Genomic DNA, 27,512 nt, shown 5'->3' with positions numbered 1-27,512 from the left:
AGCTCACTGCTGTGCTGTCAGGTGACTGAGCCAGAGCTCTGCTAAAGGATGGCATTTCCAGGTGCAGGATGAATGAAGTCTCAGGAATTTCCCTGATATTGCTGACTCCATGATAACCTCTTCATTTTTTCTATGCCACCTTGCCTGGATGCCTCCTACCTTCTTCAGATGGTTTGAGCAAAGAACACATCAAAAGGTGTAGGCGTGTCTCTCATCAACTAAATACCAGCAGTCAGATTATCTGAAATCTTTTTCTTTCACTGGAAAGAAAGTGCCTTCAGGGGTTCTCATTGTGTACCCCAAAAAGTACACAGCCAAATAGCTCTTGAGTAGAGGGAGCAGCAGCACCCCCATCCTGCTCACTGAAACACTCTGTGTTCACAATAACCCCCCTGCTTTGATCTTTTGCCAAGAATAACACAGACAGTCTATTAAAACATCTTTAATGACATGATATAATTAAAAATACCTAACGTGCAACTCAAAGAAATGAATATGAAGCTTGTTTAAGTCTGTTTCCACACCCCTCTAAACTTGACTGGCATGTTCCAAGCCTTCATTAATTGGCCTGAAAATGCCTTAATACCATAATATTATGGGGTGTGTGTGTCCTATATTATCAGTTGGGAGCACAAGGGACAAATAATCAGATTTGAAAGGATTTAGGTGCCATGGTAGCTTTAAAAATCCTGCAAGGCACATCACTGCATCTGTGAGCATTTACATTTCTGTTTAAAGTGGTCTGTAAAGCCTTGGAGACACTAGTCCCTGAGGCTCTTAACAGTCTGTGTGTTCTAAGTCTCTGAAGCAGTTGAGAAGGGAGCTCTAAGTGCCTTAGTCAAATCAAAGGACAGTGTGAATCGATCCCTTTTCTTCACAGTAACACAGAATTTGTACAGCACCTCATCTTTCAGACGTGCAGAGCAGACCAGAGGAGCCGGAATGACTGCCAGGTCCCAGGGGAATCCTGATTATTAGATCATAAAGTAACTCTGGTCATGGTCTAATATGAAAGTGACAATTAGGAAAGCTTCTGTTTGTGAGTCTGCTCTGGTCTAAAGGACAGTGTCAGCTGAGACACTTCCAGAGTCAGCAGGAGAAGCAGGTCAGTGCAAATGAACAAACAGGTGAACCTCAGCCCAGCATGAGCTCAGCTTTAGCAAATATGAAATTAAATGTGTTCATTTGAGTCCTTGCTAAAGAGTTTCAGTTGGCAATTTTAACCCTGTGTGGCCATGACTCAGCTGAGAGACAAAACCAGCTGTGCATCTGTGCCCTTTGTTTCTCTTTTGATCCTCTGCACATTCTGTAGAGGCCAAGACTAAGGAGGATTGGTTTTGAAGGATTCCTGGTCAGCAGGAGCATTCATTGGAAGGGAGACGTGATCATCATCATCATCACTGAGATGGAAGCACAGACAGATCAGGTAGAAAATACCTGCATTTTCCTTAGAACATGGAAGCAGTTGGCTGTTAAATTCTGACTGTATTTTAATGCCCTTCTAGTCTTCACTAATGGCAATACTGCAGGTATCATCTCTTAGGAGGCCACAGAAGAGGACAGAGCACTTTTTTCAGACACCACTTCTTCTGATTTGACAGGATAATACAATATTAACTTCACAATAGCTCAGGGCTGGCCGGCCTGCCTGCAGAGGCATCATTTTGTCTGACATGAGTAATCCCAGCTGTAGCCCAAGGAAGAGCCATGCAAGCTGTTCTTGTTTGGAGAATGAATAGCTTGCCATCCACCAGGAATCACAGACTTCCTGTGGAGCAGGATCCATTGTCTCTAAGTACAGTAGTGCAAGTACAAGCAAGTTGCTGGGAGCCCTGCAGGAAAATCACTTGCATCCTCCAGTGACTTACACCTCTGTGATTTCTGTGTGGACTCTGTTGGCCGTGCTCTGACAGGAGTCTTAAGTCACAGAAGACTGTCAGTCATCAAAAACACTGCTGTTCCTGTGGCTGGAGCTGCTCTCCTTGACCATCACTCGGTACAAGATGCGCATGAAGGAGCCCATGAGCAGCACAACAAAGAGGACCAGGAGCAAGGACCAGACCCCTGGCTCAATCCCCTTGAGGAAGCTTGGGCTGTCCTGGGGGATGGTGCTGGTCAGACTCAGCAGGTACCCAAGAGTCCAGCCAGATGATCTATCACCCATCTATTGAAATAAAAAGGAGAGGTCAGAAGAGAATGAGATGGCCTGGCCCCCAGCTGTGTTTCTGCATGGGCCCAAGGCTTTGTATGTATTATCTGATACTGATCCAATGATTTGTCTTGAAATAAGGAGCTCTCCCAGTCTCAGTGCCCTGAGTACACCAGTTGGGCTTAATGGCACTTCGACCCACACCTCTGCACATGGGCATGGGCACTCTGTGTAAGCTCTGGCCTGGGCAGCCCCCTCTCTCCTGAGCTGTGCTGTAGGGGAGAGCTGTTCTCTGCTTACTGACAGGTTTTTCTAGTAGATCTTAAGTTTGCATTGTGGATAGATGTCTCTCTGGCCCTGTATGAACCTCAGACCTATGGTTTAGTTGCTTGTCTCTGTCCTTCCAGGCTGGGCTCCCTGGGGCTCCTGGACCTACCTTATTACCTTGCCTTTTCTGATTGTCACTAGTTGGCCATGCTTAGTGGGACCATGGCTGTGACTGTCAGTGGTGAAGAGGTCTGGGAACAGGCTTTCTTTTCTTTTGGGAAGGGAATTACCTGAATCAAATCACCCTGTCCTAAGGCCTCCAGATCATGGAGCAATTTCAGACTTTATTAGAGATTTGGTTAGATTATTAGATATTAGGAAGAAATTATTCCCTGTGAGGGTGGGGAGGCTCTGGCACAGGGTGTCCAGAGAAGCTGTGGCTGCCCCTGGATCCCTGGCAGTGCCCAAGGCCAGGCTGGACAGGGCTTGGAGCAGCCTGGGATGGAGGAAGCTGTCCCTGCCCATGGCAGGGGGTGGAATGAGAGGAGCTTTAAGTTCCCTTCCAATCCAAAATCAGTCTAGGATGCTATGATGATGAGGTATTTGTCAACCCTCACGAGTATAAAGGTGGTTGCAAAAAGGTAGGGAAGCACCTTTTAGCTTGGGAAATGTTATCAGCAGCTTGCCCTTAGCATTAAGTGGAGATCAAGCTGTACTTCCTTCCCTGCCAACACAGATTTCTGAAGATGGTGTTGATCCAGAGAAGTTTTTTGACCCCTATGTTTTTCAGAGAGGACAAATGTCATCTCTGGCCCTCTGACACTGGTTTTCTTGTTTATCACGACTGTCAATCCATTTTGCAAAACCATCCTGCTGGAGAAGCCCAGCTGGTTTGGGCTTGTCAGTGTGGGAACAGGCTGGCTGTACTGGGACCAGCCCTCCTGGGAGCACTGTGCTGTAGGAACTGACCTTCTGGAATGCAGTCCAAGCAGGCCGGTCAAAGTCAAGTGTGTATCCTGTTGTAGTGAGATGGAAGATGAAGGCAGACACAGTGCAGTAATCAACAAGTGTATCCAGGCTTGCTTGGGACTCCCTCATCAGCTGGTGCCATTTCCAGAAAAAATAAAAGAAGATGGGGGAGAAAAATAAGAGGTAAATACTCAGTAGTCGAATTTCAGGTCTGCTACAGTTTCTCCTTTCCTGTTCTGAGACTTGACTACGGGCACCAGAGGAGAAGTTTGTGTTCTGTGCAGACTGAAACCACATTTCCTGCACTCACTGGGCTGTAGGGTAAAAATCAGTGTCATCTGTTACTGCTTTTCTTCCCATCTTATTAAGCCAGATCTAAGAGCAGCAGGATTGACAGCCAGGTTGCCTTATTGGTGAATTGCTTGGTAAGATTGATTCTCTGCTCTGTAATTAGATTGAGCTGATGCTGCAGCCTTTCTCCCAACTGGAACATCAGGATCTTTCTCCTCCTTCCAGGAGAGAATGCTTTAGGAGACTGCTTATGAGCTTATTTGCAAACCCTGGAGAAACTGTCCCATTTGAATGTTACTGTGGATGCTCCATCAGTGTAGGTGCAAATGACAGCGACCTCATAACTTTCAGGGAAAGAACTGACAAACTCACCCTGGCTCAGGCTCTGTGGGCCCAGCTGAAATGGGAACAACCCTGGAATCTGAGTAGGTGTGTCCCTTGTACTTAAGGACAGAAGGATAACAGCAAGACCAAGGTGATGTACAGGAGTGAGTAGACAGCCTTCCTGTTTACTCCTTAAAATACTGTAAAAAGTGTTTGTGGCTTTTCTTTTAATTAGGTTGAGGTGTTACCAGCAGCAGCTGGGATTTGAGAGGAAGGAAAATAAATGGAGCCTGTTTCCTTAAAGTGGAAAAAAAAAAAAAAAAGCCCACAAAAACCCAAAACCAACAAAATCCAGACAAATCCAAATGTTTCCCTGAGAGAGCCAGTAAGGTACAGCTCTGTCAGTCTGAGCTCTAAGGGCTTTTGCAACAAACTGTTCCTTGCTTCCCACTCTCCCTGCAGACCGAGTTATTCCGCAGTTACCTCTTTGATGGACATCCCACACAACCTCTTGACAGCCTGACCCAAGTCAGGAGAAGGCACAGTTCCTCTCATGAAGTCCATGGCCTCAGAAATCACCTACAACAGCAGCAGAAATAATCATCAGGTGGGATTGTGCTGTGTCCTTGCTCTGCACACCAGAAATTACCCCTAGGGGAGTGAGGGGCAGTGGCTGAGCATTGCCAGGGTGCCCTTGGTGTGCAGGGTTGGTGCCAGTGCCTTCGAAGGGCTCAAGGGACACGAGCAGAGCTGCTGCTGTGTGGAGATGGAAACAACTCTGTTCCCACTGTGCATCCAGCAGCCTTCCTGGCCCTGCCTGGATAAGTTGACTGGTCATAGAATCAAAAAATCATATTGGTTGCAGAAGATGTCTAAAATCAAGTTCAACCATTAACACAGCACTGCCAAGCCCACCACTAAACAATGTCCCCAAGTGCCACATCTACACAGCTTTTAAATTGCTCCAGGGGTGGTGATTTCCACCACTACCCTGGTCAGCCTGTGCCACGACTTGACAACCCTTTTGGTGAAGGAATTTTCCCCACTATCCAGTCTAAACCTCCCCTGGCCCAGCCTGAGGCTGTTCCCTCTCCTCATGTCCCTGTTCCCTGGGAGCAGAGCCCGACCCCCCGGCTGTCCCCTCCTGTCAGGGACTTGTGCAGAGCCACGAGGTCCCCCTGAGCCTCCTTTTCTCCAGGCTGAGCCCCTTTGCAGCTCCCTCAGCCTCTCCTGGGGCTCCAGCCCCTTCCCCAGCTCCCTTCCCTGCCTTGGACATGCTCCAGCCCCTCAATGTCTTTCTTGCAGTGAGGGGCCCAAAACTGAGCACAATATTTGTGGTGTAACCTCACCAGTGCTAAGGACTAGGAGATGATCCTGATGTTCCTGGGCACCATGCCCATGGGAGACTCAGGAGAGGGAGCTGGGGAAATTTCCAGTTGCCCTCCCTGGAAATGCACTCAGCTTGTCCTGGGATCTTGAACTACTCCTGGCTTAACAATCCAATGACTTTGGGCACTAAATCCAGGTTCTCAGGTAGAAGGGTGCTTGTGGTGCAGGATGACCAGAAGTTTGCTAAGAAAGGGGCAGAGATCTCCAGCTTTACCACAGAGCTGGTGTGGGAAGACCTGCTCAGCACACAACTCCTGACTGTCCCATCCCTGGTGACTCCAAGGAGCCCCAGAGTTGGTCTCAGCAGCAGACGCTGGGGAGATATAGATGGAAAAAGCTTCCCCATAGTCATTGTGGGAAGCCAGTGGTCCATGTTTGAACGGCTGTGTGGCAATGAGGGAGAGAGGGCAGGAGTGTCATGGTCAGGATGTTCCCACTCTATTTATTAATGGTCCAACTGGCCTCATTTCATGGGTTCCTCATACCACTTGCTTATCTCGCTGTAAATGAGAACTCACCAGAAACCTGGTCTGAAGGGGCTTGAGACCACTGCTGAGGGAATGCTTGAAGAAGGTGCAGGAAGAGGAAGAATTGAGCAGACTTTGCACGAGGCTCATGCAGGCTGTGGGATTGCTGGAGCCTGTGATATTGAAGACCTCCTTGGGGCCAGGGATGTCCCGTGTGTCATCACTGGCAGCACAAGGCCCATACACTGATTGCCACTGCACTTCCTGGGAGTAGGTGAGGGGCCAGCAGGGATTGGACACGGTTTTAGCACTTCTGTGATCCTGGAGGCAGAATAAAACAAGGACAGAGGTGGCAACAGAGGACATTGGCCTCTGTGCTTCACACAGGAATACAGAATGTAACATGGCTAGGAAGGTTACAGAATGTAACACACTTTCCCCAAGCAGCACAATGCTGAGATCGAGCAAGGAGGCTGTGAAAGCTTTGCCAAATCTTATGGCATCGAGTGAACCACGAGGCCAAGCCAGGTCCCAGCTCCTGCTGAGCTCAGGGGCAGTGCAGTGACTGGACTTCTGAGAGGTGGTGAGTCCCAGCCCTACCCACCCTCCCTTAGAACACAAATACAATTTCATACATCCTGTGCTATTTCTAGTTGCTGTTCTGATCTGCCTTACAGATAGTTCAACCCCACGAGAATCTGTGTTTCTTATCTCTAGCAACTTCCCAATATAACTCTGTTGAAGTTGGTGTGACATTCAGGCCAATGTGTGACATTCAGGCCTCAAACAAGGGCAGGTGGGGTTTATAGGGAGGAAAGTGAATGGGCAGGGTGCGGTTAATTCCTGAAAAACACAGTTTTGATGAGGACAAGGTGATTCTTGAGTTAGTACCATCCTATAACACTCTTTCCTCTGCCCTGTTCCCTAAGTGAAAATAAAATTTGGAAGAACCAAAACACTTGCATGTTTTAAAAATGAAATATTGCTCTTTTAAAGATGACTTTAAAAGTCAGCAAAGGAAATACCCCAAATGGAAGGTCCCAGTTGGTTCCTGGGTGCTCTGGAAAGTAATTTTGTGCTTATGTGTTTTAAGTAGGAGCCAAATAGAACCTGTAAGTAGGAAACCTTGAATTGATGCCTGTGTGTCTGCTTGGAGAGAGAGAAAGTTTTACAAATGCTCTGTGTTTTTCTAATATATGCAAACAACCTCTAGTAAAGAGAGATTGACTTTAAAGGGATTGACTTTAAAGTTATTGACACTTTTCCCATTCCCACACCTGGTGCAGCTGTTATTAGTGATGTCGTGCCCCTGAGCACTCACCTGGATGAGCACAGAGAGCAGCCTGCTGCGGAGCTGCTCTGTGCCGTGGCAGGGACACTGGTGGGTGTGCACCCTGTGTGTCTGCCCGTAGAGCTGCAGCCTCACTCCCTCCTTTGGGGCCTGCCTCTCTTCTTGCAGCTCAGAAGTGAGCTGTGCTGAGGTTCCTCCCACGGACAGGACTCCTGCCATCCCCTTCCTGGAGGGCACCAACTGTCCTCGCCAATCATACTGACCCAAAAACAACAAGAGAGGTCAATCCTTGAGACTTCTCCATCTTGGTCATAGCAAAGTGCCAGCATTAATGCACAGAGAGAGAAAGCAGCTCGATGGTGCCCACAGCCAAACTCTTTTTTGCCCACAGGACATGTTGCTGAACCAGTGACTTCAGAGGGAACAGAGGAGCCATTGTACTGGCACTGCCACCTGCACAGAGCCTTCCCACAGCCTGTGGGGGCAAACAGGGCTGCCCAGCCTGGGTGGCTGCACCAGGCAGTGGTCTCAGCAGGCAGGAGAAGGGGACAGTGGAGACGGTGATGGGGAGTGGCAGGGACGTTTCCAAGAGGGCAGATACAGGTTTCAAGTGCTTCCTTAATGCCGAAGTGATCCTTCTGTCAGAAGAACCTTGTGGCATCATCTCCTGCAGTCCTGCAGAACTGACTTTGGCAATGCTGAAGTTGGCAGCACAGGCAGCAGAGTTTACGTGAGGTAAACACTCTGTGCCTGGCTGGGGGAGGCTGTATTGCTGTCAATAGGTCTGACAATTCCCTAACCAGTGTGTGTTTGCTGCTGGTTATCAGAGCTGCTTTTCACATCCCTGGTGAGCGATGAATCAGTCTAACCCACCTTTTTCTTGCCCTCTGAGTTCTTTTTGAGACCCTTTGGCTTGATAAGTGATGAGTGAAACAAGAAAACTGATTTTTTTTTTTTTTTTTTTTTTTTAGCAAGTGCCTTCTAAATACAGAGCAGGCCTCTCACTGGTGTCTCACTGAGAGAGGCTTTTGCTTTGGCAGCAACAGAATCTGCTTCTCTACCATCCACAAGACTCCCTATGGGACAGCTGGATTCCAGTGGCAATCCCACAGCACTCCACAAACAGCAGCAACCCCTGTTTGACAGAGGCACTGAGCTGCAGCTGCAGTGGAGTTCTTGGTGATGCCCCATGGCCAGGGGTAAGGTCATCTACAGGAGCATCCTGGGCATGCTGGCCAGAAAGCCTCACGTCTGTTAGGGCAACTGCAGGGATGTGCTCATGGAAGGCCAGAGCAGAGGTTTGGTTCTTCAGTCTAGTTATGACCATGGAATCACAGAATGGTTTGAGTTGGGAAGAATATTAAAGCTCACCTCATTCCAACCCCCTGCTGTGGGCAGGGACACCTTTCACTGTCCCATGTTGCTCCAAGCCCTGTCCAATCTGGCCTTGCACACTTCCAGGGGCAAGGGGATGGGGCAGCCACAGCTTCTCTGGGAACACTGTGCCAGGACCTCACCACTTCACCTCAGCCAGCTGGTGCTGCATCTAATCTGCCTCTGAAGGGCAGTGGAAGTCGTGCTGAAACATTGTTTTAAGTACAGGGGTTCACCCATCCCACCACTTGTCTTGGTGGCTGTCTGTTAACAGGAGCTACTCAGCCCAGCTCTGTGTGCCCCAGGGAGAATCATCCTTTACCTTAAAGAAATTCTCCAGGACGTAGTTAACAGCAACCCAATTGAATGCTTCTTCCTCTGGGCTGGACAAGATTTGTGCCCCTTGAAAGTTGAAGGGGGATGACTTCAGAGTGTCAGTCAGAGCTGCAAGGAGACTGTCGGAGAGGATGGGATGGGTGAGGCTAAACACGAAAGAAAAAAAAAGACACATTTGATGTTACAGTATCCTGCCAGGAGCAGTCTGCAGTGGGGGCACACTGCAGGGCTTCTGCTGTGCTCCCAGAGATATGATTGACAATCCCGCTCCTGCTGCTGCTGCTTCCCTCTCCCCTCGCAGGACCCTGGAGGCAAGAACAGCATGGTTTGAGCAATTGTGCCACCATTTAAGAATTTAGGACCTTAGTACCCTCTGTCACTGTCACTATCCTCTGGCCCTACTCCACTGGCCTGGTCCCCTTCAGATCTTACTTTCCCCCAGTGTCTAAAAGGAGATAAATGTCCCAGTAATGTGGTGACTGAGAAGAAAGAGGATCCACAAAAATGTGTGTGATAAAGTGAACCTTCCCACCACCATTTCCAGTTTGCTGACAAGAAACGCTCCTGCAAGCCCATGTGGCCTGTCACACAAACTGAAAACACTTGAGCTTCCAGACTGATGGGTGTTTTCCCAAGCACTAATTGTGAAAGTGTAATTGTGAAGAAACACTACCAGCCTGGCAGCAGTTGCAGGACTGTCATCTTCATGGCTGCCTGGGGCGACACATGGAGACACAGCCATGCTGTGCTCCTCTCCTCAGGGCCTGAGGAAGGTTTACCTGACTGGCAGATTAGGGGTGGCTCACACTGCAGAGCAGACAGGGTGAGATGCCTGTACACAATGATCCTGTGATGTGTGCTCATCTCTGGGTGTGGGTTTGCAATATTCACTCACTTCAGCTGCCTCATGCTGGCGGTGGCTCCCAAGTACAGGGGAGTTTGGCTGTGCTGCTCTGCTGGGATCTCATTCTGGGCCCAGTTCAAACATGGCTCCAAGCTCTTCCCAGCTTTCTGAGGAGAATCTGAGTAGCTGGAGATTCCTGGACCTGAGGATCACGGAACAGAATGGAATTTTAAGGGAAGTTACGGGAGAACTGTGAGATCTCTTACCTCAGAGATTGCTATCCTAGGACACCATTAAGACAGAACCTGTCACAGGTGGAATGAAGAAGGTCTTCCAGGTATCCATCCTGCTAAGATATGGAACTGGGACCAAAACACATGTGCACAGAAATCCCAAATTACAGTAAGACTCCCCTAGCTCTGCAGCTGAGACATCTATACCAACCACATGATTGCTGCAACAGCTGAGGCTGTCTCAGCCCACAGAGGAAGAAATTTGGCTGTAGTGGCTATAAAAATAAGCAAAGGACATGTTGAAGCTGATGTGTCACCTCACTCCTCTAGCCACCGAGCCCCTGCCAGCAAGCAAGACACCCCTGCCCTAGAGGAAGCCAGTGCTCTGCAGAGGGAAACTATGTGCCAGCCTTGATTCATTTTTCCAGCAAGTCAGTGGGGTCCTAAATGTTGGTTTTGAGCTACTATCCAGGAAGAGTCTCCCTTCCCCATTCTCCTGATTCCCTCACCGCGTGCTTTGCTCTCTGGGGCCCTGTGCAGGGCTGAGCTGCAGCTTCCCTGCAGCCCTGCAGGGCTGTGGCTTTGCTGCCATGCAGACAGGGTCACTCATACCTGGGCTCCAGACCTGCCTGGGCCTCTTGTGCTGCTGCTGACAGCAAACTGCCTTCCAGAGCTGCTGCTTAACCCAGCCGCTGAACGAGGGACACAGACAAGGTTTCAGGGAGCCCTTTGTGCATCTTCTGTCTGTGATTTGTGTTGTTTACAGCCTGCGAGAGCACAAACCCTGTTCCCTGCTTGCTGTGCAGCTGCCTTCCCACAGCACACTGCTGCTGAGGGCTCAGTCCTTCCCAGCATCCCGCTATAACCAGGCTTTAACATCAAAGCCAGATTAGGAGATAGGGAAGGAAAACCCCATGCATTAATGCATGAAACTCTCTCAGCTGGGATTGGCAGGGTCAAACTGATTCAAATTTGTGAGGAAAACCCCCAAATTCTCTGAAATATGAGACCTAAAGGCAAGCTGAACCCATGCTTGTACTGTCAAATGCCACATAAGGGATTGGAGTCTTTGCAGCTGTGTTGTGCTGGAGCTCCCCCACTTACTGCCCAGGGCACAGTCAAGAAGAGGCAAAAGATACCAGGAGTCACCCTGCAGTCAGATTTGTCTCCATTGCTATTCACTGCCCCTCCTGGGTGAGAAGCTCCAGCAACCTTGGCTCTGTCACTGATCCATATGGACATCAGGACAAGCTTCATCCTCTCTGTGTTTCCCTGCCTGCAGCAGCCTCAAAATCCTGACATCTGCTACTGCCAACTGCCTGATGTCCAGCTCTGTGTGGCTAAATCTGCCCAGTCAAGAAGAGCCATGCTGAAAATCAGCAACCTGTGCTTCACTATTTCTGTGCACAGCTGGGTGGTGCAGGAGCCAAGGAAGTTGTGGCACTGGTCCATGCACAGGTCTCTGTTTTTCCATCTATCCCATGCCAGTCTCACAGACCATTGAGCAGGAAATGGGCACCTTACCTTGCACAGGACAGGAGCTGCATCCTGTGATCACCCCGGTCTTTTCTGCCTTGGTGGTTGTCCACTGGTAGATGAACAGGATGGTGCGGGATGGGCCGGCATCCAGAACAATGCCATACTGGAAAAACCCCAAGACATTCTACTGAAAAACACTTCTGAATGCATGCTGATTGACATTGTAGGGTTATCCAGCATACATAGGTATTCTGGGTGACCCCTGGGCCTGCACTGCAGCGTTTGAGTTTGTTTCTTACATTCAAAGAGCTGGCAAAGCCAGAAGATGATGAGGATTTGCAGGGACCCATCTGCATTTCTGAATATACATGAGGAACAGCAGGAGTGGAGAAACGCCCAGAAATACATCAGCCCTACAATGGCATGCACTGGAGCTGCTCCTGAAACCAGGCAGAGGGCTTCCTCTGAGAGCTGAGCCACCTGGAACTCAGGAAAAACAGGTCCTGAAGCAGTGGGAGATGGCACTATATGAGTTCTCCACTGATTCTGGGACTCAAACTGCTGCTGATTGGTTTGCTCAGGCTTTTGTGCAGGAATTGGAGGGCTGCAGGTAGCCTGTCCCGAGGAACCTGGGACTCCTGTGCCTCTTGGATGTCCCACTGCAGTGATAATGTGACACAGGCTGGGTTTGCCCTGATGTGTGCAGAGCTGTGGGAGCCGCAGCAACCAGCACAGATGCTATAGCAGCAGCCCCTCAGAGATAATGTCTTGGCAGGAGGAACAGTGAACATGAACAGCTCAGCCCCTTGTCCCCTGGCAGCTCTGCTATTGCCCAGGCCAACTGCTCTGTCTCTGTCCCCAGTGTTTGTTTGCTGCTGACCAAGCCTTGCTGCTCCCAGTATATGAGGGTGAGCAAGTGGAGGCCACTGGACTACCCTGCAGCACAGCTCTGGCTGTCCCCACACCCAAAACAGCCCCAGAGCTAGTCTAGAGCTCCTCTGCCCCCTATTACATGACCCCAGTTTGGGATATCTCCTACAGAGACAGGAAGGAAACTCATGAGCTTCATGGTAGTGCGTGGTCAAAGCTGTATCTCACACACAAATAGAGCTGTGACTGTGTGGGAGGAGAAACCTCCTGAGAGGTTGATGTTAATGCTACCAGAAGGCTTTCAGCACCACACAGAGCTGGCTGCAGCCTCTGAGCAAAGCTGGTCACCTGCTGCCTTCCTGGAGCTCCCAGTTGCTCCAGTCCTGGCAGCCAGGCCAGAGGCTGGTGGGGCTGGGCTGGAGCAGCAATGCGGAAGGAGGATGGAGCTCCCTGCCCGAGCCTGCTGGCACCCTCCCACCAGTGACAGCTCAGATTTCTAGCAGGGACATGTTGGCTGCCACAGAAGAGAAAGAAGGAAATGGCATTGGTGAAGAAACATGGAATTTTTTTTCCTCCTTCAGAAAATTAGAGGCTGCTGCTGGGAGCACAGGGGAGAAGGGGAGGGATCTCCACATTTGTGTCCAGCTCAACACCAGGAAAGGACAGAACACGAAGCAATAAGGGGGGTTTTAATCCAGTTTTGTTTCGGAGAGGAACATGGAGGAGGGGTGCTATCTCTAAATGTGCAGGATAACTTCCTTCTGTTGGGTTAAGCCATGGCGTGCTGCTGAGCTCCCCTCAGCAATGGGAGCATCAAGACACAGAGCAGGTGGGCATTAACCCCCTCCCCAGATCTGACAGTTGTGAGGAGCATGCTGGCTCTTTGACTGAAATCAAGATAGGACCAAAGAGAAGAAGGCATAAAAGACAAATTGTTTTTAAGGCAGAAGCAGCAGTTCAGGGGCACATTCCTATTGACTTTTGAGAGGGACCTATAGCTCTTTGCCTGCACTGACACCACAGTTGGTGTTCCTTGTTGCTCTGGGGCAGCTCCTGACATGGGCTGCCTCCCCTCAGCCTGCCCTGAGCATCTCCACTGATCCATGGACCATATGCAGCCTGTATTCCCTGACCAATCAAAGGGGTGGGCTTGTTTCTGCTTCGAAAACCTACAGCATGTAGAAAGATGCCAACCTGTCCTGACAGTCTTGTTCCCATTCCCTCCTCGGTTTCTATGTAGCTCAATAATGAAATAATGTCAAAAGCAACAAACCAGCCCAGTTTAGCTGCCTATCTCTCCCCTTGAGAGCCCTTACCTTGGTCCTGAGCGGGGCCATGGGCACATCTTTGGTGGAGACACAGAGCAGCACGATGCCCGTCAGTCCCGCTCCGATCACCAGCCAGGGGGGAAGGAGCTCACGCCAAGACATGGAGAGCTTTCTCCTTTCACGAAAGAGGAAGCAGCGGAGCAGCAAACCCACACCGGCTGCTTTAGCAACCTTTAAAAAGAGCAGAAAGGCGTGGTCGGGGCCAGGCTCTGACTTCAGCCCAGCCCCAAGCCACAGGGACCACAAGGACGCGTGGGCTCGGCCAGGACGCGTCAGAGCTCTGCTCTCCCTTCCATCGCTGCTGTCCATAAATAGCAGGAGGGCTCCGTGCCCTTCCCACTGGGAGCTTTGCAACGGCACCGCTGCAACCTCGAAACTGCCCCAGGCAGCGGGGCTGAGGTAAACAGAAATGTGAGGTTAACTCAGCTGTGTAATAAGAAGAAAGCAGGCAAAACTCATCCCTTTGGTATTCCACATCTGGCAGTGTGAGCTTCCAAATTAGAAGTGGGGAAACTGCTTGTCACTGGATTTACTTTGTTTCTGAGGGCATGAGCTCCCCTTCCTGACAGCTTCCTTGTGGAAAATATCCAAGGCTCAGGCTTTATGGAACACATGCCTGCTTTCTCCTGACAGTGCCACAGTCTCATCCCTGAAAATGGAAATTCTGAAGAAAACTCTGTGGCTGCTTGCACTGAGGCGATTTGCTGATTGCTCGTGTCCACAGACTGGTCATGGATCTGAAGATCAAACCAGCAATGGAGAAAAGACCACTTCTCTCTGGTTTTGGTGATGTTTCCTCTTTCCATTGCTATCTGCCTGTGATCAGCCAGGAGGAAGCCTCAGACACCCCCAGGAGCCCCAAGTTCTGCTGCATAGAAACATGGAATCACAGAATCTCCTGAGCTGGAAGAGACCCACAAGGATAGAGCCAAATACATGGCCCTGCACACCCCCAAGAGTCCCACCACGTGGAAGCTCCTGGAGTAGGTCCTGTGGAGAGCTACTAAGTTGGTCAAGATTCTGGAACAAAGGCTGAGGGAGCTGGGCCTGTTCAGCCTGGAGAAGAGACAGCCAAGAGGGGACCTCATCAATGTGTACGAGTATCTAAAGTGTGGTGTCAGAGTGTGGACCAGACTCTGCCTGCCCAGCCCAGACAAGAGGCAGAAACTGATACCCAGAAGTTCCACCTGAACATGAGGAAGAATTTCTTTCCTGTGTGGGTGACCAAGCAGTGAACAGGCAGCTCAGACAGGTTGTGGACTCTCTGTCACTGGATGTAATAAACGATTAGCCAATTTTATCAATAAAGAAATTTATTGAAAATTTTGGATATAAAAGTCCGAAAAAGCCACAAACAAAATGCAGTGTCAAGCCCGGGTTCGGCACTGGGTGAACCTCAGATTCGGTCTCTATCGCACCAAATCCCTCTCCATTCATGAATTCGGTCTTTGCAAGGTCAGTTTTTATACAGTTTTTCGACTGGACAGTGGGTTGCCTCATTTTTTTGTCCCTCGTTTTTCTTGCATATTCACGCATCCCCTTTTCCTCTCTGCCGCTCTGATGAACAGTTTTCCGGGAAGGGATGGACACTTGATTACATTTACGGGAATCAGGTACCATGATGCACGCCCTTGACGATGTAGGTAAGATGCCTATCGGGTGTTGATCACTGGGTCGTTGGCAGACCCATCTTCGGAGGAGACCCATCTCCTTTTGGAGCCACCCTTCTTTGTGTTGCAAATGGGTCACTTCACTGTTCCCGGATTTTCTTACGCATGAATGACTTTATACCATATCTTACAATAAAACACGAATTAATTCCATAACATGTATCACACTGGAGATATTGCAGAACCGCCTGGACACAATCCTGTGCCGTGTGCTCTGGGATGACCCTGCTTGGAAAGGAAGGTGGGACCAGACCACCCTCTATAGTCCCTTCCAACACGAACCCTTCCGTGATTCTGCGATTCCACGTGCCTGAGAGCGCTGTCCAAAGGCTCCTTGAGCCCTGGCCGGCGCTCAGCCGAGCCGCACCGAGCTCCTCGGGCCGCGGGCAGCCCGGGGACACCCACGGCAGCCGCCGCGGAACCTTGGTGCCCCGGAACCTTCGTGCTGCGGCGCGGGGCCCGCGCGCGGCGGGGGCGGGGCGGGGCGGACCGCGCGGGGCCGGGGCGGGATCGGGATCGGGATCGGGATCGGGATCGGGATCGGGATCGGGATCGGGATCGGGATCGGGATCAGGATCAGGATCAGCAGCTGAGCCGGGAGCGGCCCCGCGGACCCGGCCAGGCCGAGATGTACGCGGGGCTGCAGGAGCTGGGAGTGGCCAACGGCGAGGACCTCAAGGAGACCCTCACGAACTGCACGGAGCCGCTGAAGGCCATCGAGCAGTTCCAGGTGCCTTGGGCGCCGCGGAGGTGCCGTGTGGGGCCGGGCCGTGCGGGGACAGGGAGGCCGGGGCGGGCCCCGCTGCTGTCTGGGCTTTTCCTCGCTTTGTTTGTTATCCCGAGTGCCGTTCTCAGTTCCCGCCGCGGGTTGTGTTGCAGACGGAGAACGGGGTGCTCCTGCCCTCGCTGCAGTATGCTCTGCCCTTCCTGGACTTACACGGCACCCCCCGGCTCGAGTTCCACCAGTCCGTGTTCGATGAGCTGCGGGAGAAGCTGCTGGAGAGAGTCTCTGCCATTGCTTTGGAGGGGAAGGTCGAGGAGAGGTTTGTCAGCAGTCTCCTTGATTGATTGGAGTGAGCTGGGAATTCTGTGTGAAAATGCAGTGAGTGGGTGACTTCTGTAAATGAGAGTTGGGTTCTTCAGGGACTGAGTTCCAGTGGCTTTGAGGTGACCACTTTGTTCCTTTACTGCTCCATGGTATTTAGTCTTGTATTTTTCCATGTTCAGATACAAGAAGCTGGAAGATCTCCTAGAGAAGAGCTTTTCCCTGGTCAAGATGCCCTCGATACAGCCCGTGGTCATGTGTGTCATGAAGCACTTGCCCAAGGTGAGGCCACTGCCCTGGTTGGCCTGGTGTGACGTGGTGTGTCACTAGTGTGACATCTCTGGTGTGCCTCTGGCAGGTGGGCTTTGCTCCCTCTGCACCTTCTGCAAGTGTGTTGATCAGTGTTAGGGACTGACTGAAGATTCAGTGCATTCTTGTATCTGCTAATAACTCAGTGGACTAATTCAAAAAGCATTTTACATTTTCATAAACAGATGAGACTATTTCCCTATTTTTCTTCTAAGTTTGCTGATAGGTGAATTTTTCCACAGCTGATTTACAAATCTCTGGCAAGTGGGAGATAAGACTTGAAGAGTGCAATTGAAAGTAGGCAGGAGGGAGAAACAGATCTGTGAAACAAAAATCTGTAGGAGTGTCCTTACTAAAAGCATCATGTTGCACTCAAGGTAATGGATTCAAAATACTGCTGGAACTTCAGTAAATTAATGAATTTGGAAACATCAGTACCAAATACCTCAAATCTCAGCACTGGAGATTTAAAGTAGACCTTTTTTCTTCTTTGAAGGAATTAAGGGTGTGTGATTTGGTTGTTGAAAAAGTCTCTTGGGGCTGGTTTACTGCTACACCAGGAGGGTAAATGCCCAGACTGCCTGAGGTGGGGATGAGGGTATGGAGAGAATTGTCCTGCTCTGCTCCGTACTGGGGCAGCCTCACCTTGAGTCCTGGGGCTGTGTGGGCACAAGATAAAAAAAACATCTAAAGCTGTTGGAAAATGTTTAAAGGATGGGGAAGGGTCTGGAGGGCCCATGAGGAGCAGCTGAGGCACTGGGATGGTTCAGCTGGAGCAGACTGAGGGCAGAGCTCCCCGGGGGCTGCAGCTCCTCCCGAGGGGCAGCTCCAGCTCTGCTCTGGGCCAGGGACAGGAGCCAGGGAAGGGCTGGAGCTGGGCCAGGGCAGGCTCAGGCTGCAGAGCAGGGAAAGGTTCTTCCCCCAGAGGGTGCTGGCACTGCCCAGGCTCCCCAGGGAATGGGCACGGCCCCGAGGCTGCCAGAGCTCCAGGAGCCTTTGGCCAGCGCTGCCAGGGATGCCCAGGGTGGGATTGTTGGGGTCTGGGCAGGGACAGAGGCTGAGCTGGGTGATCTTTGGGGTCCCTCCCAGCTCAGGATGTTCTGTGATTCCATGATTTAGGTGCCTCCTGTAGCCAGTTATGTGTTACATGGACAGTCAGGCAGGTGAGGTGCTGCACACTGTGTAGCTGCTCTGTGGATTGCAGGTCCCTGAGAAGAAGCTGAAGCTGGTGATGGCTGATAAGGACCTGTACAAGGCCTGTGCTGTGGAGGTGAAGAGACAGATCTGGCAGGACAACCAGGCTCTCTTTGGGGATGAGGTGTCACCCTTGCTGAAGCAATACATCCTGGAGAAGGAGAACATTCTCTTCAGCAATGATATTTCCTTCTTGCAAAATTTCTTCAGTCCATCTCCTAAAACGAGACGTCAAGGAGAGGTGAGGACAAGGAAACCCTCACAATATGCTGGGGGGGAATTTTATCAGCTTTCACTCAACCATCACATAACAGGGGCTGTTTCCCCTGCCCATCTTTGCTGCTGAAGTTGTTTAGCTGAACAAACTCTTTGCAAGAAACACCAGGCCATTTTCTCCTACACATCTTGATGAAAGCAGCAGGAATTATTTTAGTTGTTGTGTAATAATTGATGAATGTTCTAAGCTGTTTATGCACTTTAAACATAGAAAGGACAGATTTTTTTTTTCTCTGTTGTTCAGTCTGGCTTTAATACACTTCAGCTGTTCTGAAGGCTGAACATCTCTGTCACATCAGTTTGAGTATGCTGATATGTTAAATCTGCTTTCTTGGGACCTTTTTTAGTGGACATAGTTCAACTGAAGTTGCTTTTTGTAAAAAAAAAAAAAGGATGTAGAAAGCTGTAGTTAATTGGCATCCAGAAATATTTCTCTTTGAATTAAATTAACTATAAGGCAGTATAAAGCTTTAATTTCAGAGAGGGCAGCACATCTATTGCATGAGGGATTGTTTTAGGCCTGTTTTGCTTTCAGAATAATTTGGTCTAAGTGCCCTGGTGTAATTTACTCCAGGTTTGCACTGCAGAGTTGTGCTTTAACCACAGCTGGACATGAAGGGATGGGGGGAGAAATCAGAAGGGTAGAAGAAAGAAACTTGTGGGTTGAGCCAAAAACATGTTACAGCTGTTGAAGATTTGGTGAACATCTCTTGAACAAACACTCTTGGAAGTCTTGGAGTAAACAGTTCCTTTTCAGGACTTCATGTCCCTGCAAATGCTTCAGTGGTGGTAAATCACCTAAGATCGCTAATTTGTGTGTGAGTAGAATGAGAGCATGTGCTGGTGCTGAGGCCAGGTTTTCCCCTGTGAGCTCAGGTGGTGCAGAAGCTGACACAGATGATCGGGAAGAACGTGAAGCTCTATGACATGGTGCTGCAGTTCCTGAGGACGCTCTTCCTGCGCACCAGGAACGTCCATTACTGCACACTGAGGGCAGAGCTCCTCATGTCACTGCATGACCTGGAGATCAGTGAGATCTGCACTGTTGACCCCTGTCACAAGGTACCAATCATGAGGGTATTTATGAGAATTTTATGGAAAAAGCCCAGAGAAGATGAGTCCTTTCTGTAAAGAGAGTTCAGATCTTGAACCTAAATGTCACCTTATATTCCTTGGACCTTCAGGTGGAAGCTTCATCTTGGTTAACCAGCAGTTTGCTGTCATTTCATAACCCATGAATCATTCAAATTTAGGGAACTTTGTCAGTGTTAAAAGCAATGTCTAATCTGACATTTATGCCATGTAAATGCTGCAAAAATGATAAAAACCATCAGCTTGGCCCCAGGTTCTTACTCCAGGCTTCCCTCTTAGTTGTGGCTATGTGCCATCTGTCAGTGAACTGTGTGTGTAACAGTGAATACTTTGGATATTGAATTATAAGAAAACATGAGACTATTCAAATACTGGGAAGTGACAGATGTGGTAATGTCACAACAGGATCTTGTTACTGGCCCCTTGTTCATCACTCTGACCTGGAGCAAGGCATTTTCTCTGAAGTAGTTGCTAAGTTTTACATGTATTCTGCCTAAAAAATAGTTCAGTAATAGAGCCCTAAAGCAGGAACACCTCAACTGTAATTCCTTTATTTAGAGAGTGGGAGTGCTATTGCAGTGGCCAAAATAAAGCATATTTTATTTCTAAATGCTGCTGCTTCTTTCTCAGTCTCCTACTTACGTAAATCCACAGGTGTGCAGGGCAGTGATGGATTGAATAAATGCCTTTTCCTTGATTCCTAGGGAATGCCTTCCCTGCAAGTGGAGAAAGAGACCCCAGGTTAACTCCCTGGGCATTCCTAACCTCCTTTTGGGATGCTGGCCTTTCTGACCTCTGTGTTTGTCACCAGTGTGGTACTATGCCTAGGTGCATTAATGAAGCATCTCAATTGCAGATATTTCGAGGTCGTTCTGAGCCTGTTTTCTCTGACATCATGTGGTTTATTGCTGGTTTAATGAGTTCATAAAGCTCCCTCCATTTGGTGGCAGTTCACCTGGTGCCTCGACGCCTGCATCCGGGAGAAGTTCGTGGACAACAAGAGAGCTCGGGAATTGCAAGGATTCCTGGATGGGGTGAAGAAAGGACAAGAACAAGTGTTGGGGTAAGGCACCTGGGCAATTTATTGGGAAACTGAAAATGGCTTCCTAGCACTGACAGGTGCTGTAGGTGTTAATTCCTCCCTGAAGCCAGCAAACCTCCAGCAGCCCCTCTGTGCAGTCACATCCCAAACATCCCCCTGTGCTGGGGCACAGCCAAGCACATCCTGGTGGCAGAGCTTGCACTCTTGAGTCTCCCCTGTGCCCTCATAACAAAATCCAGGAGCCTTTCTTAGGGAGTCAGAATAACTTATTATGAATTACTTGTCTGGCTTTAAACCCAGAGAAAATGGACTGGTGATGTTTGTCAGTTGAAGTACTTCATTAGCTTCAAATGACACCCCTGATGTGATCTGGTACACTGTAGTGCTCTCACAGTATTTTATTTAGCAGGTACTTTCAGATTTTGTCCACTGCTATTGTAAACTATTTGAGAATTCATTTTTACCTGTTGTTTTTCAAAAGCCCCTGAGACCCTTCTGTCCTCAGCATTCTGGAGATGGGCAAAACCTGCCAGCTCAAAGACCTCTGGCCACCAGAGCTCCACTGCCTGTGGGCTGTCACCCAGCAGATCTTCTGCTGGCTGTGGGAGATTTTGTGCTTGATCTCAGTGCAAAAGACTTCCAGCAATTGTTTTTTGTGCTCTTTCACATCAAAACCACCATGAATGTTACTTCTTTACAAGGCAGGAGAAGGTTCATCAGGTGCAGACAGCTGGGCTTGGACCCGTGCAATGGGGTTGTTGATTATGTATGACAAGTGTTTGATTTTTGCTTCTTCTCAGGGACTTATCCATGATCCTGTGTGATCCCTTTGCCATTAACACCTTAGCCTTGAGCACCATAAGGCACCTGCAAGACCTGGTTGGGCAGGACACCTTACCCAGGGTAAGCATTGCAGCTTGTGTACCTGACCTAACTGTGGTCTTGGCAGACTGGCAGCCCTCAGGGAAGGACTGGCACTGTCCAAGTCTCATCAGGTTCCCAAACGTGGCAGTTGGAACAAGGGAAACATGATTCCTGCACCTGCTGCAGAGCTCTGCAGGAGCTGTTTGGACATGGGCATTTTGGAACTCTCCAAACTGACCATGAATTCTTTGCATGGCTCATTCTGCCTGGCAGCTGTGCAAATACAGAATAACATGTAGAATCTGTGCCTCCCTGCTTTGTCCCTCCATCAGTTTGTCTGACAGCAGCACCTTTCTCCTGCCACGGTGAATGCCGTGGGTTTGTTTGCACAGTTCTGGTCTGGTGGCTGAGGTAAAACACAGCTCCTGCAAGTGGAGTCTGCAGGAAGTGCAGAAGTGCTGAAGAAGGGCACCCTACAGGTGTTTGAACAATGGGAGCCACTTGCTGGGTTTATCCCTGAGTTGTTAAACGTTATTGTTGCATGGAGTAACTTCCTTGTGACAGTTTAAGACTGAAAGTCGTTTGGGTTTCAGGGCACAATATAAACAAAAAAATCTATTGTCATTCTTACACACCCTTTCTCCTTTCTTCTGCTGAAATGACTTGGTTTGTCCTCTCACACATTATATTTTAGTGCACTAATTGGGCTGGACACATTTTAAAAAGATGTGCTCAGATGGCTGCAAACTTCCTGGTGCATTATAAATTTAAATCCACAAATCCTGAGGTATGGCAGTAATTTGATGCCCATTTGAGGATCAGTTTTCAATTAAGTTGAACTGAATTCCTTAAGCAGTCTTGGACAAAGCTGCTAATCCAGAACAGCTTTGAATATAAACCACTGCTCCCAAATAAATATCTCACATGAAAATCAAAATGGCTGTTTTTCTTCTCCCCTTAAAATTCGAGGAAAGCCCGGATCTGCTGCTGCTCCTTAGGATGCTGTCTTTGGGACAGGGGGCCTGGGACATGATTGACAGCCAAGTCTTCAAGGAACCAAAAATGGTGAGCCCTTTTGATGTTAAGAATTTAACACAATTAATCACATTTAGACTTGTTTATTATTTTATTGCATTCCTGATTAAACATTTGTTTTCCAAATGTCTCTTCAGAACTTTCATGGGAGAAAACAGCAGTCATAGAGCAGCTGTTCTGGACATGTGTGAGCTTCCATTACCTGCCTTTTTATTTCCATGGGTGCCTGGTCCTTACTGTTTTAAAATCAGCCTGTAAAATACTCCTCTGTTAAATACTCCACTGATTGCTCCTGGGGTCTTGTACACAACTGATGTGTTTGTAGAACACATTGTGGAAAGCAGAATTTCCAACACTGGTCTCAAACTCTGGTAGCAGTTTAGAAGCTTTTCATTGACAAGGAAAATATTTTTTCCCTCCCAGCTCTCTGTTACAGCAGCTGAGTGTAGTGCCACAGTGAGCTGTAATCTTTCCATGCTTTAGAAATCCTTTCCCAGTATTACAGGAATCCCTGGTGTGTAGTTCAGCTGAGGGCAGGAGGGCCAACCCTGGTGTTGCACAGCAGGGCTGTTCCTCAGGAGGAATTTGCTGTTTCTGTTCAACTATAAAGCAGTAAATGTTTTATAAATACCTAGGGGCACATTTGAAGTCTCCAAAGTACATCCACTCCTGGCTGCTAGGAATTTTAAATTCATGCCAGAGAGGGTGTGCTTTAACACTGGGATTGTAGCAGTGAGAGTGACCAGTCATCCTGAGGGTACTGCTGTGATTTGTGCTCTCTCATGAACCTATAAGGGAAAACGCTCAGTTTCTTTCCAAAGGGAGTCTCTGAATCAGTCTTTAAAATCTGATTTATCTGTGGCTCTGTTACCACAAGTAAGCCTGGGCCATGGTGGGAGCCTGTAATTGTTGATATCAGCAGTTTGATGTCATTCTGAACACGTGCCATGCCTGCAGCAGTGCTGGGAAGGGCCTCTCAGAAGAAATGCTACACAATTGTCCAAAGAAAGGGTTTGAACAGGAGATTTCTGTAGTGAGATGAAGTAGAGTTTTCCTAATTACCCTGGAACGTGTGGAAACGAGTTATTCCAGAGTTGTGACTGGAATTGGATGTCTGTGAACTGGTTTTCCTCAGTGTAGGATGAGGCTCCTCACACCGCCTTGCTTCTGTCACAGCACTTCAGGACCATTAGGTGGCATGAGGTGACTGATGGTGGCTTTGTTCCCTTCCCTCTGTCCCTCTCTCCCTCCAAGGAAGCCGAGCTGATCACCAGGTTCCTGCCCCTGCTGATGTCCTTTGTGGTGGATGACCACACCTTCACCGTGGATCAGAAGCTGCCCTCGGAGGAGAAGGGACCAATCCCCTACCCCAGCACCATTCCCGAGGCTTTCACCAAGTAGGTGCCGGCCCCCACCCAAGCAGCAGGAGCCAGCCAGGCCTGGCAGGGGAAAACTGCCTGGGGTAAAGGCAAGGCTTCCTGGGATAAGATTCAGTGCTAATCCATCGAGTCTGAACTTTCCCTTTAACAAAACCAGTTTCCCTTGTGCTCTTTCAAATAAAACTTATAGACATAAAGTAGTATTTCCTGTAATGACCATTGTCTCTTTCAGTATGAGAGTATTTGGTGTTTCTGTTCAGCTTCCCAGGCAGTGAATGCTGAGTTTTGGGTGATATTTGGGTGCAGCTGGATGAGTGCCCCTGTTGAAGAGCACTATTGGAAATCATCAAGTTGGCATTTTTGACACCCACCCTCTTTCTCTGTCAGAAACCTGTCACTCCAGGGACAGCAGAAAGATAATTAAAAACCTTTATGTGCTCTGCTGTGCTCAGATCTTCCACTGGTTTCTAGTACAATTCTTGTCTGTGTGACAGAATCTGGGATCTTGGATCCTGGTAGTTGTGCTGTCCTCTCTCACAGTGTTAATGTTTGACTTTTGGCAGACTAAAACAGTATTGGACTTTGTATAATTTTTGAGTGTTTTGACTTCTTCTAAACCCCATTTTGAGTAGCACTTTTATCATGAATACATTATAAATCTCCACAGTTAAATCCAGCTCTTTGCTGAATGTTGTTTTTCTGGAGTGTGGTAGTGAAGCTAGGGATGGATGATCCATCTGCTCACTCACTGAATAGCTGCTTGTCAGTGGGTTTGACATTAGCCACTGCTGTACCTGCTTGGTAACTATCTCAAAAGTACTTTAAACCGCTTATTTAAAAAAAAAAATAGCTTTATTGATGAATAAACTTTGTGCTATTACAGGTTCCTGCAGGAGAACAGAATAGCTTGTGAGATTGGGCTGTATTACATCCTTCACATCACCAAGCAGAGGAACAAGAATGCTTTTCTGAGGCTCCTGCCAGCACTAGGTAGGTTTTTGTCTCACCTTCTGTTCTGTGGCTGTTTTCCTTGTACTGGAAACCTAGAAGGCCATTAAACCTGGATGTCAGAGCCAGGGACATTAGTGTTCTGCCTTTGGCTCTTCTGGTGACTTAGTTGTGAGTCTTGCAGGAGTGTTTGGGTTCTGCAATTTTCTGCTGATGTGAGAGTTTAGGGACAGTGGCTGAGGTCGGTGGTTCCTTACATCAAGAGCTGCATTAACAATGAGATTAGTTGAGAACCCTTTGGAATGAAAGATGACAGAGCAGGTGCCCCAGTTCTGCTGCTGCCCACAGCGATTGCAGGTGGCCAGAAGTTGCTGGGACTTTTCTTTGTGTGGTGAAAAAAAATGGTAACAAAATAGGACTGAACACAGCCTTAATTTTCTCACCAGTATTATCTTGTTCACTGACTCCTCTGGAATGAATTGCAGGAGAGCTCTGGAGCAATCTGCTCCTAATCTTTTATGTCTGAAAGATCAAAGCCACCTGCCTGGGCTGCCTGTTACCAAAGGAAATGAGAAAAAAAATGACTGAAAGAAAATAGGTACTGGAAAGAAATTCTTCCCTGTGAGGGTGCGGAGATCCTGGCACAGGGTGCCCAGAGAAGCTGTGGCTGCCCCTGGATCCCTGGAAATGTCCAAGGCCAGGCTGGACAGGCTTGGAGCAGCCTGGGACAGTGGGAAGTGTCTCAGCCCATGGCTGGGGGTAGCACTGGATGAGTTTTAAGGTCGTTTCCAACCTGAACCATTCTACCATGAAACCTCACTGCAGGGTTTTCATCAGGAGAAGGAACTGTGTGGACAGGTTTTGGCACATCCTTGTCAATCTCTGTCTCTTTCCTTTCCATGTTTTATAGTTGAGACATTCAGTGACTTGGCCTTCAGTGACATTTTCCTGCATCTGCTCACTGGTAACCTCACCCTGCTCAGTGATGAGTTTGCACTCGAGGAGTTCTGCACCAGTCTCTTTGATGGCTTCTTCCTCACTGCCTGCTCCAGGTAAAGCAGATTTTTCTCACTGGAGAGAAGGAGTTTACAGAATGCCTGACAGAGGTTTTACTGTTTTGAACAATAGTTTAATAGTTCACCAGGTTCTCCCCAGGCAGGGGAAATATCAGCCTGATACTGTTTTCCTTCAGAGAAAGGTGTATATTTTGGAATGAAGTTTTTATCAGCAAAATGGCTATGTCTTGACTGAATTATCTAAGCTGCAATTCATCATCCCTAAGCTGGAGTTGTGAAGGAGAATATCCTTCAGGCTTTGCAGTAGCTCTGGCTATGTAGAGTTAACTTCAGCTCTGCAGTATCAGCAATGCACAAAAATCTGTTGTTACCTCTGGTCAGTCACTCATTTAGCTGGTGACCTGCAGACAAGTTCAGCCTCCAGAAAGCTGCTCTAAAAGTGTCTGAAATTACTGCTGGGGCACAGCAGCATGTGCTGCTGCTTCCTCCACACACTCTATGCTTAAAATTTGAAAGATTATAACCAAGTCTGTGGTGGGGTGAATTGGTGCTGTTGCTGTGGCTTCCTTGTTCTCAAGATGGTGTTTGTTTGTCTTGGTTACTCTGCTTTCAAATGGCTCTTGCAGGAAGGAGAACGTGCACAGACATGTGCTCAGGCTGCTGCTGCACCTGCATCACAAAGTGGCCCCAGCCAAACTAGAGTCTCTCCAGAAAGCTTTGGAGCCCACCAAGCAGGTAGGAAGGGAAGCAGGAGAAAGGGAAAACTGATTGCAAATGAAAGCAGCTGCCTTACCAGATGTTGTTGAATGGAACACGAGCTCTGCTTTCCAAGTGTGCCAAGCTGTGGCCTAATTACCTTATGGCTTTCTCCTCTGTGTTGGTTAGCGTTAAACACACAGGGTGGGACACAGGGTGTTCTGGCTAGAATGGAGTGTGACTGTGCTGTTTCCCCGTCCCTCATTGTCGTCCTGCAGAGTGGGGAAGCTGTGAAGGAGCTTCACACCCAACTCAGTGAGAAGCTGGAGCTCCGCAAGCCCAGCCCGGCTGAAGTGACTGAGACTCCCTCCATGGAGCTGCCCCTGCCCACCGTGCCCACCCCGGCCTCACGCTGAGCTCTGCCTGCAGGGCACCACTGAGGGGAGAGGAACTGAGCCTCTGCTGCCTTCTGAGTGTCTCTGCTCACGTGCTGGAAACCAAAACAAAGCCACTCAAGCTCCTTCAGGAAACGCTGCAGCTGACCCAACTCACTGGCTCTTGCTGGTTAGAAAACTGTGTGCAGTGCATTGCAAGGTTTACTTCTCTTAAAGATAGCTGACTGTCTTCTTGTAGATCCACTTAAAATCTGACTGTACATTTTATAAAAAAAAAAACAAAAAACACCAAAAAGCAAAGCTTATTTTTAAGCTTGGCATCCTGTGTTTTTAAACTCTGCTCACTAAGTGTGGAGCCCCGGTGTGGCTGAGCAGGTGGTGTGGGCTCTTGAGGCTGATCGTGGCTTCCCTTGGCTTTGGTCTGCCCCTCGGGGTCCCTGGAGAAGATACTCAAGAGGAGGAAGAGTCAGAGGAGATGAGCTCTACTGAAATCAGTTCCTGTTTGAGGTTCCAGCTCTTGTGGCACATGGTAAGATGTGCTGCATTATCAGAGGTGTCCACTGCTGCCACCAACCCAAGGAGCAGTCAACAGCCCCTTCTCAGATGGGCTTTCACAAAGAGAGCCAGAAAATGAACCAGTCTCTCCCCTTTCCTCCCAGCTTTTCTCCAAAAGAGTAGCTTAAAGTGAGTCCTGGAGTTACAAAGAGCAGGACTGTGATGTTCCTCAGGGGCAGTAGGGGTTGAGTGTAGGTAGAGTGAGATTCAGTTTTTGGAAAAATAGAATCATAGAAATTACCTGGGTTGGAAGGGACCTTTCAGATCATCCAGTCCCAGCCCCAGCCATGGGCAGGGACACCTTCCACTGTCCCAGGCTGCTCCAGCCCCAATGTCCAGCCTGGCTTTGGGCACTGCCAGGGATCCAGGGGCAGCCACAGCTGCT

The 27,512-nt window shown here is 48.9% G+C and overlaps 2 protein-coding genes across 2 annotated transcripts; one reads left to right on the top strand and one right to left on the bottom strand.

The window, feature by feature from the left end:
* Positions 1-426: 426 nt before the first annotated feature.
* On the bottom strand, positions 427-13,746 carry LOC136369596 (ectonucleoside triphosphate diphosphohydrolase 2-like). Its single transcript, XM_066332508.1, has 9 exons — positions 13,600-13,746; positions 11,459-11,576; positions 9,753-9,903; positions 8,844-9,003; positions 7,178-7,405; positions 5,908-6,177; positions 4,484-4,579; positions 3,386-3,517; positions 427-2,164 (listed from the first exon to the last, which is right to left on the bottom strand). Exons 1-9 carry the CDS (start codon positions 13,711-13,713, stop codon positions 1,937-1,939), a joined length of 1,497 nt encoding a protein of 498 aa, XP_066188605.1. The 5' UTR covers positions 13,714-13,746; the 3' UTR covers positions 427-1,936.
* A 2,049-nt stretch (positions 13,747-15,795) lies between these two features.
* NELFB (negative elongation factor complex member B) lies at positions 15,796-26,884 on the top strand. The gene is made up of 13 exons (XM_066332507.1): positions 15,796-16,011; positions 16,161-16,324; positions 16,509-16,608; positions 17,840-18,070; positions 18,982-19,167; positions 20,148-20,260; positions 21,040-21,142; positions 22,073-22,168; positions 23,393-23,535; positions 24,401-24,507; positions 25,376-25,517; positions 26,108-26,216; positions 26,456-26,884. The coding sequence occupies exons 1-13, from the start codon at positions 15,910-15,912 to the stop codon at positions 26,591-26,593; spliced, it is 1,734 nt and encodes a 577-aa protein (XP_066188604.1). The 5' UTR covers positions 15,796-15,909; the 3' UTR covers positions 26,594-26,884.
* Positions 26,885-27,512: the final 628 nt, after the last annotated feature.

This window comes from Sylvia atricapilla, chromosome 19 (assembly GCF_009819655.1).
Source record: "Sylvia atricapilla isolate bSylAtr1 chromosome 19, bSylAtr1.pri, whole genome shotgun sequence".
In the NCBI taxonomy this organism is placed as follows: Eukaryota; Metazoa; Chordata; class Aves; order Passeriformes; family Sylviidae; genus Sylvia; species Sylvia atricapilla.
The sequence above is the reverse complement of the archived record's forward strand: the minus strand, read 5'-3'. Positions and strand labels throughout refer to the sequence as shown.